At 35.1% G+C, this 15,093-nt stretch overlaps 1 protein-coding gene across 1 annotated transcript in view; it reads right to left on the reverse strand.

Annotated features, from left to right (window-relative positions):
- The window catches only part of ERLIN1 (ER lipid raft associated 1), a 40,461-nt gene that overhangs the window by 7,400 nt on the left and 17,968 nt on the right, over positions 1-15,093 (reverse strand). Inside the window, exons 8-9 of the mRNA XM_044240303.1 lie at positions 8,307-8,365; positions 5,888-5,979 (exon numbers count right to left, since the gene is read on the reverse strand). Of these exons, the coding sequence (XP_044096238.1) occupies positions 5,888-5,979; positions 8,307-8,365 (151 nt within the window). The remainder of the gene's footprint in view (positions 1-5,887; positions 5,980-8,306; positions 8,366-15,093) is intronic.

Consider the following 15,093-nt stretch of genomic DNA (forward strand, 5'->3'; position numbering starts at 1 on the left):
GTAGTGGCCTTGGTGGTGGTTATTAGACAAGAAGGAGAGGGACTATTGGACTATTGCTCATGCAGGGTCAGGAGATGAGGCCTTGAGATGTTAGAAATGGGGCTCCTTTATAAAATCGAGACCACTAGAGGGCTTCAACTCCAGAGAGGCTAAAACTCTATCCACCAGCCCAGTGATAAGTAACTTTCTCTACCTAGACACATCACAGTGAAATCGAAACACCCAAAGGCATAGAGAAAAATGGTAAAAGTAAAAAGAAGAGGAACCCAAACAAAAATGAAATACTACTGCCACAGTGACAAAGTAAGTTTCATTAGGCTTAGAACTACAGGCTAGATTACCATTTAAGAAGGAAACAAAACCATTTCAGACCAAAAAAGAATGATTAAGTAACTACTCTTTAGCCTTCACTGAAAAAAACAAATAACAACAACAAACTAGCAGAAAAAAGAATGAATTGTCAAAAACAATGGAGAGGGTAAAGTTAAGTAACACCTATAAATCAAAATAGATATTTACTGTTAAGAATTGATGATAATGATAATAGTTAATGGGGGAATAAAAAGAACATAAAACCAGAATATGAGCCAACAGTATGTAAAACTGGAAACAGTGGTAAGAATTAAGGCATTCTAGTTTTATTTAAGAGGACAGAAAGGATGATTAGCTTTAGATTCTGTCAAATCAGGTATGCTTATTAACATTTTACAGGTATGACCAGTTATACATTCTAGAAACAGAATACAAATCTACTAATCAAGTAAAAGGAAGAAAAGAATAAAGAAAATCCAATCAATTCAATACCAATCAGAAAAGAGAGAAAAAAGCAGCAGAGGAAAAAAAATGCATGGTAAATAGCACAAAATTAAATGATACAAAACAAATCCAAATATAGCAGTAACTACAATAAATATAAAAAGACTAAACTCACCAGTTAAAAGACAGAGTCTCACATTGGATAAGATAACAAAATCCAGCTATATGCTGTTTACAAGAGACACACCTAAAACATAATGACACAGAAAAGTTGAAAGTAAAAGGATGGGAAAAGATACATCAGGAAAATAACTAACCAAGAGAAATCTGGCATAGCTTTAACATTAGACAAAATAGATCTTAAGCCAAAAAGTGTGTCTGGAATAATGAGTGTTATTACATAATAGGACCAATTCTCCACGGAGATGTAACAATCCTGAATCTCTTAATGATATAGCCCTAAAATATATAAAGAAAAAAAATTACAAGTCAACAAATCCACAGTCATAGTGGGAGACTTTAATTTTAACACACCTCCCTCAGTAACTGACAGTTCAAGAAGGCAAAACTTAGAATACAGAAGATGTAAACAACACAATTCATAAGCCTGACCCTAATGGATAGATATAGAGAACACTGTATCCAACAAATAAAGAAAACACATTCAATGTTCTCAAGCACACACAGAACATTTACACAAAAAAGTACCATGTATTGACAGGCCACAAAGCAAATTTCAAAAAATATTTCAGAATCCATATAACAGATCATATTTTCTGACTATCATGCAATATTAGAAATCAATGGTAAAGTGGTAGCTTCCTGAAAACCCATCCAATAAAAAACTGAAAAAATACTTTTAATACTTCATAAATGAAAGGAGAAATCATAATGGAAATGTTTTTATAAAAACTAAAACTGAACACCAATAAACTACATTTCAAAACCTGAGATGTACCCAAGGCAAAACTTAGAAGAAAATTTATCATCTTACAAGTTTCCATCAGAAAAGACTGAAAACTAAAGAATTTAAGTAACTCAAGAAGTCAGAAAAGAACCAATGAGAAAAGTCCAAAAAGACAGGAGAGAATAATAAAGTAAGTGTAAATAATGTAATAAAAAAGTAAGTGATAATAGAATTAGCAAAATAAAAATACAGTTCTGTGAAAAGAAGAATGAAGTGTAACAGAACTCTGGCAAAACTGATTCAGAAAAAGAGAAGGCACAAAATAATACTAGGAATGAAAAGGGGGCATTCCTATTTGGTAGAGGGTTTTAAAAAATCAGTAGAAAATTCTACAAATTTATGCTCCCAAATCTGAAGTTTCAGATGACAATTTGCTAGAAAAATATATTGCCCAAACTTAAACAAACAAATACCTGAAACTGACCTATAGTTAGTACAGAAATTAAACTGGCAGGCTAAATGCTACAACAAAAAACAAACAAGCATACAAAAAAAAGCACAAACCCCAAGAGACCAAGATGGTTTTTATAAGTGAGTTCCACCAAACCTACAAAGAGATAACATATTTTATATAAAATGTTCCAGAACACAGAAAAAGAAGAAATGCTCTCTAACTCATTTTGAGGCTAGTGTAGCCATGAAAAAACTGACAGTAAGCTGAAATTTATGAAATACAAGTAAAAATGAAAATAAATAAAAGTAAAAAATTTAAAGACATTATCAGCAAGACATAAAGAGAAGTGTATTGGGTGACTCTCCTATATCATGATCAAGTGGGTCTGTCCCAGGAAGGCAAAATAATTCAGTAACAGAGAATATATTAATATAATTCACCACACTAACAGCTTCAAAAAGAAAAATTATATGGTCTTCTCAACAGATACAGAAAAATTTCTCAAAGATTTAATAGCCATTCATGATAAAAACTCTCAGCAAGCAAGAAACAGGAAGAAACTTCATTAACCCAATAAAAATTATTTAGAGCAAACACCACTGACAATATTTAAAATTAGGGACAAGACAAGACTACTTGTCGCCATCCTTCTTTTCAACACTGCACTGTAAATCATAGCTTAAACCAGTAAGTTAAGAAGAATACAAAGATGCGGGACTACAAAGAAAAAATCAGAACTGCCCTGAAGACGATTTGACTGCTCACATGGGAAACTGAAGAGATTTTCAGCAAGACTGCTAAACAAATAAAAAAAATTAATAGCGTACCTCCACAAAAGCAAAAACCAGTTAGAAAATGTACCTTCAAAAAAGAGCCTATTTGGTACACCTGGGTAGCTCAGTCAGTTGAGCATTTCACTCTTGGTTTTGGCTCAGCTTGGCTCAGGTCATGATCTCGTGATCTCCTGATCTCCTGATCTCAGGGTCCTGGGGTTGAGCCCTGTTTGGGGATCTGCCTGTCCCTCTTCCTCCCTCTGTGCCCCTTCCTTGCTCTGCATTCACATGCACACTTTCTCACTTCATCCTCCTCTGGAATAAATGAGTAAAATATAAAAAAACAAAACAAAACACAAAACCAACCCTATTTCTAATAGTAAAAAACTCAAGGAATAAACAAGAATAAAACTCTAAGAAAGAAAGCACCAGAAATTTAAGAAGAAAATTATAACACCTTTTTGAAAGACCTTTCTCATAAATGGAGAGATGTAAACAGATTTTTAAGATTCAGCATCATAAATATTGTAATCCTCTCATATTGACATGTACAGGTAATGTAATTCTAATCAAAATCTCAGCACAGCATTTTACAGAACTTGAGGTGGTTCTAAAATTTATATGGAGGAATAAAAAGCCCTGATAGTCCAAGACAATTTTAGGAATCGTTAAAAGGAATAATTAAGGAGAAACTTGCTCTCCCAGATAGCAAGACTTAACATAAAAAGTGACAGTAAGTGAAACAAGGTAATTCTGGAGAAGGACAGAGCAAGAAATTAAAACAGAGACCCTAGCAACAGAACAAATTATATACAGTATCTTGTTATAAGACAGATGTGGCATTAGAAATAAATAGAGGAAATAATGAACTTTTCAATTGTCTAAAGTAATTGGCTTGCTACATGGAAAAAATAAACTGAATTCCAATGTCAAACTAAACCCTAATATAATTTATAAAATTATACTATAAATTTATAAATTCCAGACTGATTCAATATCTAAATACAAAATGCAAAATTGTAAAACTTTTAGAATAAAACTATTACTTTGGGCATGGGAAAAGCACAAATCAGAATGGAAAAGTCTGATGAATATGAGTACATGAAATTTAAATATATAAGAACATCAAAGACATCATAAAGTTCAAAGACAGGCCAAAAAGTGAGAGAAGATATTTGCAATGCATAGATATGGGAAAGGATTAATATCCAGAAGATATAAGGAACTACAAATCAGCTCAAAAAAACTAATCAGACAATGGGCTAACAGTTTAACAGACAGCTCACATACAAAAAAAGAGAAACCTGAATGACCAATAAACAATATTCAACTTTCCTAGTAATCAGAGAAATACAAACTGAAATTATATGATACGTTTTCCACCATCACACTGACATAAATTTTAAAAGGTCTAATGACTCTAAGAATTGAGGAGGATATGCAGAAATGGGAATTCAATAAGGCAAACAAAGGAATGAATGGGAATTCAAACCCTGCTGAAAAGAAGGTAAAATGGTAGAATCACTTTGCAGAGCAATCTGGCAATACTGAATGTTATAAATTTGAAGATGTATGTACTCTGTGACCCAGCAACTCTACTTTGAGACATGTATTCCAGAGCAATGCTTCTCAAACTACCTATGGGAAAGCAACCTCCCCCCTTATTTGTATTTCAGTCTGTTGGGAAGCAGTATTTTATTAATTAGAATAAAAATTAATTATTAGGAAAACTATTAAAAACAAAAACACAGGCTCCAGTTTTTTATTATTAGACTCAACAGACATAAAATGTGCAATACTGTAAGAACTTCTAAGCACTCATTCTCAATTCTGAAGTCACCTCATTATGGATCAGAAACAAAAAGCTGGTGATACAGGGCACTGACTGACACTAAATGTTGAGTAGCACTCCCACAGAAAACTCTGAATGTGTGCACAAAAAGATATGGCTACTGCAGCACTGTTCATAATAAGGAAAAACCAGAAACTACCTAACTCTTCAACAGTAATCTGTTAGAATGAACTGAGGTTCACTCTCAGAATGAATGCACAGCAGTTAAAAATTAACTACATCTACACATATCAATATGAATAAAACTCAAACAATGTTGGTAAAATAAAGGCAAGTTGTGAAATAAAAGAGTTTGATATTTTTATGGTTTAAGACAATTCTATGAGTTGTTTACTGTTATATATTTACAGTTACAGATATTGTCATATATTTATAGTATAAAAATATAGACAGAAAGATCTGTATAAAAAATTTTAAAATAAAACCTAATTAGAGAAGGGAAGTCAAGAAATAGGACCAGGTAAGGGTACACAGGAGGCTTCAAATGGATAAATTTATTCTTAAAAAAATATGATCTGAAAGGATGTGGCAAATATTAAGCCTTCATTTTACTATTCTCTGTGCATTCCTGCATACTTGAAATCGTTAAAGAAATGCTTCTTAAACTTCCAGCATCCCAAAGAACAAACAACTGAGAGTCTAAGAGGGCAGTCCAATATATAGTATCCTGGAGGTAGAGAAGTTTCACTGTGATTCAAAATAAGCTGTAAGCAATCCTGCCCTTTCTGTTGAAGAGGACAACATCTATCCATCCACATAAAACTCAGTGCTTGTCAACAGCAAGGATGCATATTATAATCCTGAGTTTTGGCCAAAAAACTTTCCTATTCTTAAACTATAGGAACAAAACTCTACTCCACAGAGGCTAGTATTGCCCAAAAATCCTACCCACTTTCCTTGTCCTCGAAAATGCAGTAGCAGCCAAAGACATGGTAGAGAGCCAAAGCACTTCATTAAGTACTGACACCATCTAGTTTTAAAGGCTGTGGGACATCTGAATATACAAAAGAGTTTCTAGAATTCTCCACTATGTATGATGCAATCTTATTTGATCCTATCAATATCCAGTGTCAGAATGACAAAGAATAGGACAAACTCATAAAACACGGACTTAAGACATCCATTTTAGAAAGAAATCCAAGTACCTATAACAGCCTTTTTCCTCTCTGTCTCAGCTTCTTTCTCCACAACCTTTTGTTTCTGTGCAGCTATAAGAAGTTTTGTCTTTTCAGCCTCCCTGTGAATCAAAATATTATTAAAATTAGAAATGATGTGCAGTGACAGCCAATAAGTCTGACTCTATAGTGGGTCAAAGAACCATTTGCAACACGAACTTTCTGATCCATTAAGGTGCTTAGAGAGGTGTTACCCCATTTTACTTATAATAAATCTGAAGCTGAAAGGTTAAATGATTTGCCCAAAGTCACCCAGATATGGGAATCAATTTATACATTTGAATTTTAGTCTGACCTCTTCCTCTAATTGTATCATGGAAAGGCCTGTGATCTGCAAGTACCCAGAGTATATAAATGCTCCCTCTGTTGTTAGGCCTCCAGCTAGCCCATACAGTACCTCTGGGCCAATCTGCAAAATGCAACACCCTCTGGGCAGATGCAGTCCCTTAGGTCCATAGGCTGATAAATAGAATGGAGCTAGATTTCAGCGCCTCCTTAGGCTTACGCAGCTACCCTATTTATAATTAGGTATTAGTTATTAAGTGGTGAACTGGGGCTCAATGAAGAAGAATTTTCTAAGAATCTGAGCTTTCTAATAATGGAAATGGCTGGCCCATCATTAAGCATGTACAAGTGGTGACCCAGGTGACCACAGAGCAGAAAAAGTATAGAAAAAGATTACTATTATGTGGGCAGTTAGACCTCAAGGTGGCTTTTAAATGTGGGATTGTAATAGTCTATAAAATTAGGAAAGATCCAGATTTAGCTGAAAAGTAACTTCAACAGTTCCCCCAAAAAATTTCCCTCAAAGAGCTCTCCTTTCCTCCTGTCAAACTGGTAAACACATAAAATGGCATTCTCGATACTAGGAGTTATCTGAGGGCAGAGAACATATAGTCTTCATGTTTCCATCACTAGAAGCTATCATACTGAAAACCCAAGACAACCTGAGCCTTCAATCAAAAAAAATTTTTAGGGCGCCTAGGTGGCTCAGTCATTAAGTGTCTGCCTTTGGCTCAGGTAGTGATCCCTGGGTCCTCGGATCGAGTCCCACCTGGGATCAAGTTGAGTCCTGCATAGAGCTCTTTGCTCAGAGGAGGGGGTCTGCTGTCTGCTTCTCCCTCTCTCTCTGCCCTTCCCCCTGCCCATACTTGCTCTCTCTCGCATGCTCTCTTTCTCTGTCAAATAAATAAATTTTAAAAGATTAAAAAAAAAAATTTTTTTTTTTAATACCAATGGATCAGATCCATGATCTATCTAGCCTGGCAGTCTGTGCTTTATAGCTTTAAAAGAGGGAGTTCCTTTTCTACTAATGAAAAGGGAAAATAAAATTCTACACAACAGAAGATAAGAGACTTGGGAACAGTAAGGACTCAGCAGTAAATCACCCCAGGAAGAAGAATTATTTCTTGAACCCTCTATACTTAAGAGTTGTATTCCTGACTTTTGCAAAGTTACTTTTCCAGCATTTCATATTTTTCCTCTTAAAATACTAGCCAAATTTCCTAAAGACTTTTGTTTCTTCTTTTCAGTACCTGTCATACAAAAATAATACTGCCATTTCAACCACAGTAGGTATTTCCCTAACACGAATATTCAGAACACTAAGAAATTAATTTCACATCAAGCAAATAGCTTCTTATTCCCACTCAGCCCTGGGCCCAAAAAAGAGAAGACTATCAGTAGTCAATTTAGGCAAAGCTTCCCAGAAGCAAATTGTAAAGATCTAGGTGTATGTTTAGAGACACAATCACATATAATGGAAAACCAAACTCTGTAATGATAAGGTGTCTATTCTTACTATTGTAACACAGTGACACAACACGGGCACTCTCTTCAACCTTAGCAGTTAGGACTCTTTCCTAAATTCATATTTAATTCAAGATATTCACGTCCAAATTATAACTCCTTAGGCTTTCAACAATAGTTCTAGAGCAAACTGCATCCTTAGCCACTAATGCTGCTCCTGAAATATGTTCACATATAAAGAAAAAACTAAGAATACTCTAGTGAATTAAGACACAAGAATAGATAATATTATCAGAATTAAAGTATGGGAAATAGAGGGCGCCTGGGTGGCTCAGTGGGTTAAGCCTCTGCCTTCAGCTCAGGTCATGATCTCAGGGTCCTGGGATCGAGCCCCACATCGGGCTCTCTGCTCAGCAGGGAGCCTGCTTCCCCCCCTCTCTGTCTGCCTCTCTGCCTACTTGTGATCTCTCTCCTTCTGTCAAATAAATAAATAAAATCTTTAAAAAAAAAAAAAAAGTATGGGAAATAGATATACACCCCACCCCAGAGTGTAACATCTCATATAAGTTTTCTCTACACTGGTATATTAATATTAGGCAGTCCTAAATAAATATTTTGGGATCCCAAGCATATTACTCACATTAACTCAAAATTTCTTCTTATGGCTTCTGGGATTTTGGGTTTTGTAACACGCACAGCCTAAAAAATAAAAGTGAAAAGCCACAGTATATTTGAAAAATAAATCTTCAAACTACATCTTCTACAGATGAAATGAAACTCCTCAAATGAAACTAATAAAACAATTAAGACATAACTGCCTACTAACATGTGTGGAGATTCCACTAGAAAATCTATTCTTCATGCCATCACACCAAGAATCAAAGATAACATGGCTTCTTGTTTCCTTAAAAGATGCCTGCCTACAGGGGTGGGGGGAGATATCACTCTATCCACTACAGAAACAAACTCCTTTAGGGAAAAGGTTCTCCCTTAAAAAACCTCTACAAAGCTCTTCAGCTGGATACTTTCGTTTCCTTTTCAAGTCTGCAAACCAAAGAAACAGAAGGAAGGCAAAATTACAAGATTTAAATTGTGAAGGAGGAAACAGTAAAAACAAAAATAAAACCAAACAAAGTTCAAGTCAGTATATGCAACTTAATACAGTGAACAATAAATGTATTTACTATTTCCTAAACCTGCAATCACTCAGTACCAACTATACTTAAAGAGTCCAAAGTTGAAGGAAAACAAATACCAGTTAACAGCTTATGTTCTTTCTTCCTACAATCTCACTTAGAACAAAGTCTACTTGTCTCTGTAGATACCCTTTACTAGACACTGTGTTTCCCTAACCATTCTGCACTTTGGCATTAATTAAGATTATTTACTTGGGAAGTGCAGCCTTTTGAAGGCTGAGTTTTCAACATCAGGCAACTCTCTAAGTTTCTGATTAACTAGTTAAACATACTCACCCCTGCCCCATACTGCAAACACACACAAAATACTGCTGATCTGAAGAAAGTTTTCTCTTCGAAAATTGGCTAAACCTTTAAGCAACAAAACCTTTAAGCATATAACCTTCTTTTGATTTAAATTCAATTAACATTGAATATTATTAGTTTCAGAGGCAGAGTTCAGCAATTCATTAGTCTGATATAATACACAGTGCTCGTGACATCACGCAATCACCCCAGCCTCCAGCCCCCTCCTCTTCAGCAACCCTCAGTTTGTTTAAGAATGGTTAAATCTCTTATGGTTTGTCTCCCTCTCTGGTTTCGTCTTGTTTTTCCCTCCCTGCTCATGTTCTTTCTCAAGCACATAACCTTCTTTTAAAAAGGCTTTTGAAAGAAGACTTTCAAGCAACACAGACTTCCCTACATGAAAGAGAAGAGTAAAATCTGTGAAGAATTTGAGAACTATCATAACCAAATACAAGGAGTAGTGAAATGGAATAAGCAGCTAGGGACTGTAGTGAAAAACTCATTATATGCTGAAATTGAAGCATGTGAGGACATAAGAACAACTCATGGAGATAGCTAGAAGACAAATAAAAATTTATAACCAGCATCTGTGAGATTTCAGATTTCACTATGTGACGATCAGAAATGCAGATGATTTCTAATATGTATTAATATGATTCAGAAGGAAGCACTGTCATTTTGCATTTAATTAAGAGAATAGCTATACATCCTTCTAGTCTTATTTTTTTATTTATTTTTAAAAGATTTTATTTATTTGACAGAGAGAGACACAGCGAGAAAAGGAACACAAGCAGGGCGAGTGGGAGAGGGAGAAGCAGGCTCCCCACTGAACAAGGAACCTGATGGGGGGCTCAATCCCAGGACCCTGGGATCATGACCCGAGCCAACAGCAGACGCTTAATGACTGAGCCACCCAGGCACCCCTCTAGTCTTATATTTTAAAAGCATAAAACATGACTGTTTTCTGAAGACATCTTGCTGTATGAGGCTAAAGAACACACTACATGCTTGCCAATCTTGGGAATCTCAGAATTCCCAAGTATGTGTAAAATAAGCACCTACTGTAACAGATAATGTAAATTATATTATAACAGATTCAAAAAATAAAATGACAAGGTGCCTGGGTGGCTAAACGGATGCCTTCAGCTCATGTCATGATCTCAGAGTCCTGGGACTGAGCCCCACATCAGGCTCCCTACTCAGCAGGGAGCCTGCTTCTCCCTCTGCTTCTGCCCCCTGGTCATGCTCTTTCAAATAAATAAAATCTTCAAAATAAATAAATAAATAAATGGCAACATATCCAAAAACAATGGCCAAAATACACACACACACACACAGGAGTGGAAAATGAATGACTTGAAAGTGACTGCTGCTTATAAACATATATTTTAAATGGAAACCCAATATATAGTCACTCTCTTTAATAACATAGGGAAAAAACATCAAGGATGTATACTTTCACCACTCAAATTTGACACAGTAGTTGTTCAAGAAAAATGGAGTATAAATACAAAGAGCAAAATTAAAATACTGATTATTACAGAGAATGTTTATTCAACAAGTATTAATTGGGTGCCTCTGTGCCAAGTGCTGTTTGTTCTAGGCACTAAGGATACAGCAGTGAACAAGGCAAGACTGCTCTCATGGAATTGAAAATTTTAAAGGGAGAAAACACAACAGATAACAAAAAGCAAATAATGAATAAGAAACTTTCAGATAGTTATGAATGCTAGGTGAAGAATTTAAAGAAGATGATTTGGATACTGGGAAATGGTTGTAGAGGGGGAAAAAAATCAAGATTTTTTACTCTGGCATAATTATATAAATAAAAAATCTAAGGAAATTCATAAAGTTGCAAAAAGCAAGATAAATTAGCTCTAAAAGATCTATTGTATAACACTGCACCTACAGTCAATATTAATGCATTGTGCAACTAAAAATTTAAGAGGATAGATTTCATGTTAAATGTTTATATCACGTATACAACAACAAAAAATCCAAGGAAATTAACCCAAAAAATTTATTAGAAACAGCAAACTCAGCAAACCTGTAGTTACACAATAAAATTTACCAAGAATCATTTGCAATCCTCAATGATTATACAAAAAAAGACTACATTTAATAACATTAAAACTTAGTAAATCCATGACTATTAATTTAATTTGAGATATGAATTTCTTGCCTGGTCAAAAATTCTAAAGAAACAAATATGATATGATTAAGTAAAGCCATAAACTATGTTCCCAATTTTAAACTTATGTGCCAATTTAGGAACCTGACAGAGCTTGAAAATATCAATAATGAAAAGAGCTGGAAGAATAAGCTCGCAGACATATCAAAGGCCACTATTTTTAGAAAGATAATACCTCTTACCAGATTTTAAAAATGAATAAAAAGTTGATTATCATGAACATATAGTAATGTGTTAAAGAAGGAAGGCTGACAAACAGACTGGAAATTCTAAAAACGCATTCCAGTTCCTAATAAACTTTTATGGCAAGACTAAAGCAAGCAAAACAATGGAGATCTTGATCTACCAGTTTAAAAACATGAAGTGATACTTTTTTCATTTGGTAATTCTTTTTATAAAAACAACATAAAATTATAACTAAATTAAAAGATCCTCCTCACTGCTATGCAGAAAATGATGTGGATAAAGGTAAAAGTCAAACAGGGACAACATTGTAGGAGACAACTGTTGGAAGTCCAGGCAAGAGATGGTAGCTTGGCTTAGGAAGATAGCAGTAAAGACAGAACAACACAGTTTTACATGGATTTTGGTGGTAAAATCAGCAGGGTATGGGGTCTGATTAGATGTTAAGGGTGAGAGGGTTGTTAGAGATGCCTCCCATATATCTAGATTTGTCAGAGGGAAGGAGGGGTCATTTACTAACAAGAAGGAAAAAATAAGAGAGAAGATCTGATGGGAAAAGACTAAGGGCTCGAAAACTAATGAAGGACTAGGAAACAGATGAACAAAGTCCAAAAAAACTGTACTATATAATGGGATTTAGCATACACTAGAAATGGCATTTCAAATAAGGGAGATGGGGATATAAATTATTCTATAATTCTTTTTACTACCAAGTTCGGGAAATGGGAGAATTAGAGCCCTATCTCACAACTGACATCAAAATGGATTTCAGATGAATGAAAGATTCAAATCTAAAAAACACAACTATAAAGGGGTGCCTTGGTGGCACAGTCAGTTTAACATCCAACTCTTGGTTTCGGCTCAGGTCATGATCTCAGGGTCATGAGATCAAGCCCCAGGTTGGGCTCCACTCTCAGCACGCTCTGCTTAAGTTTCTTTCTCTCCTCCCCCCACCATCCACCGCTGTGCCCACATGATCTTTCTTACTCTCTCTTTAAAATAAATAAAACAGAGAAAATATGTTGTAATTTGAAAGTAGCTTAAAAAAAAAAAAAAAAGAAAGTAGCTTAAAATATGCCAACACTACAAAACACCACAATACTAAATACTAAATACTAGGGCGCCTGGGTGGCTCAGTGTGTTGGGCCGCTGCCTTCGGCTCAGGTCATGATCTCAGGGTCCTGGGATCGAGTCCTGCATCGGGCTCTCTGCTCAGCAGGGAGCCTGCTTCCCTCTCTCTCTCTGCCTGCCTCTCCATCTACTTGTGATTTCTCTCTGTCAAATAAATAAATAAAATCTTTAAAAATAAATAAATAAAAAATAAATACTAAATACTAAATACTAAAATTTCTACAGAAGTTTAACACTTCAGAATTGCCAGGAGGAAAAAGATAGTAAGTAGTAAAGAAAAAACTAGGAGAAAATACTTTCCATCCATTTGAGAGTTGTAATAATTAACATATTAAAAATAGGTTATTTATTTATTTAAAAACAATTTACTTAAATGAGAAAAAGATAAATTATTAAAAAATGAACAAACACGGGGCACCTGGGTGGCTCAGTGGGTTAAAGACTCTGCCTTCAGCTCAGGTCATGATCCCAGGGTCCTGGGATCGAGCCCCGCATCGGGCTCTCTGCTCAGCAGGGAGCCTGCTTCCTCCTCCCTCTCTCTCTGCCTGCCTCTCTACCTACTTGTGATCTCTGTCTGTCAAATAAAATAAATAAAATCTTAAAAAAAAATGAACAAACACAAGAAACAATTCACAAACGAAATACAAATGGCCATTAAATATCCTAGGGCATTCAACTTCAATAATTAATACAAAATACCAAATTAATTTCTCTCAAAGGATTAAGAGAGTCAGCATGCATCTGTAAATTACCTGGGCACAATCATAAAATCAAATGTGTAGAAAACTATACCTCACCAACACTGCCGATGAGAGAATAAGATGCTAAAATTTTTCTGAAAGGCCACATTTGTCAATATTTACCAAAAAGCCTCCAAACAGGGCATACACTTTGATTCCGCAATCCTACTTTTAAGAATATATTTTAAGGAAAGGATTTAAAAAGATGTATATACAAGCTTGTCATTGCAACATGTGTCTAACAGTGAAAACTGGAAGCCATAGATTAAATAAAAAACATTAAAAGTGATAGTGTAGTAAATCTATATTTTTGACTTGAAAAGATGCTTATATATACTGTTAGTGAAAAAAGCAGCTATCGTACAATCCCACTTTAATTTAACATTATTTATACCTATAAACAAACACATGCTCCTCTAGATTAAGAAGAGCCTGGAAAGATACAACAAACTCTTATCTGCATGGTACAATTACGGGTGAATTTCATCTTCTTATTCATCTTTTTCCCAATATCTAATTTTTAAAAAAACATACAGAACACATGTGTGCATAAAAATATTCAGAATATACAAAATACTACTATAAATCAGTAAAAAAAAGGCAAAACAACACAACAGAAAAGTGAGGAAAGAATATGAATAGGCAGTTGACAAAGTACAAAATGGCCAAAAAAAAAAAAAAAAAAAAAAACCAAACCACCAATAAAACCCCCAAGATGCTCAATCCCATTAATAACCAAAGAAATGCAAATCAAAGAGAGATATAACATCATTCCATATGGCAAAAATCAGCATGTCTCATTGGTCAACTGCTGGTGAGGTTTATGGAGAAACCAGTACTCACATATATTGCTGCAAAAACTACAGATTTGTGCAGGGTTTTTAAAGATAATTTGTACATACAAGGAGATGTGCCAAAAAATTCCTACCCTATTGTTAACAGCAAAAAATTGGAAACAACAGAGAAATGATTATGTAACATAAGGCAAAGAATTCCAGGCAGCTGTTAAGAATGAGCTACATCCCCCAAGTAACAACATGAGCAGGATCTAAAAATCTGTGACATTCACACTTATTATCCTTAACATAGAAAAGCAACTCCCACCACAACTGAATGGACAACCAGGCGGATTTTATAAAGTTTGCAGTGGACTTTTCAAATGACCCCTTAACTTTGGCAGCTTCCCCTCAGGCACCAGTCAGAGATGATGGCACGGCATGAGTAAGGACAGGGAAAACCCTCACCATCTCCCGTCCTGTTATGAGATCACACGAAGTCACTTACAGTGAATGCACATTCTCAACAGTGCAACACTTGAGACTCATGACACCAAAGTTTTTCTCTTTAGCTGCAGTAATCATTACCACAACTGAGCTCCTAGAAACTCTAAGAAAGGGTACTAGAGAAGCCATATTACCACTTCTCAGGTAATCCAGACCTACAGCCACAGATACCTTTTAAATGTTACTATGACCACTGTAAGATCTGCATTTCACATTGACACCCAATATAAACATCTACACCACACTTAGAGAAAACAAGTTTTACAGAATACTTAAATTTAATACATGTCATGTGTTGATTTCTTTTCTTACTCAATTTTATTTTATTTAAAATGCTGTCATGATCTACCAAAACTGATTTTAGAATTACTCATGGATTTCAACCCAATCTGTAAAAACACTGACTCAAAAAAGCCGG

The sequence above is a fragment of the Neovison vison genome, chromosome 2 (genome assembly GCF_020171115.1).
Source record: "Neovison vison isolate M4711 chromosome 2, ASM_NN_V1, whole genome shotgun sequence".
Classification (NCBI taxonomy): Eukaryota; Metazoa; Chordata; class Mammalia; order Carnivora; family Mustelidae; genus Neogale; species Neogale vison.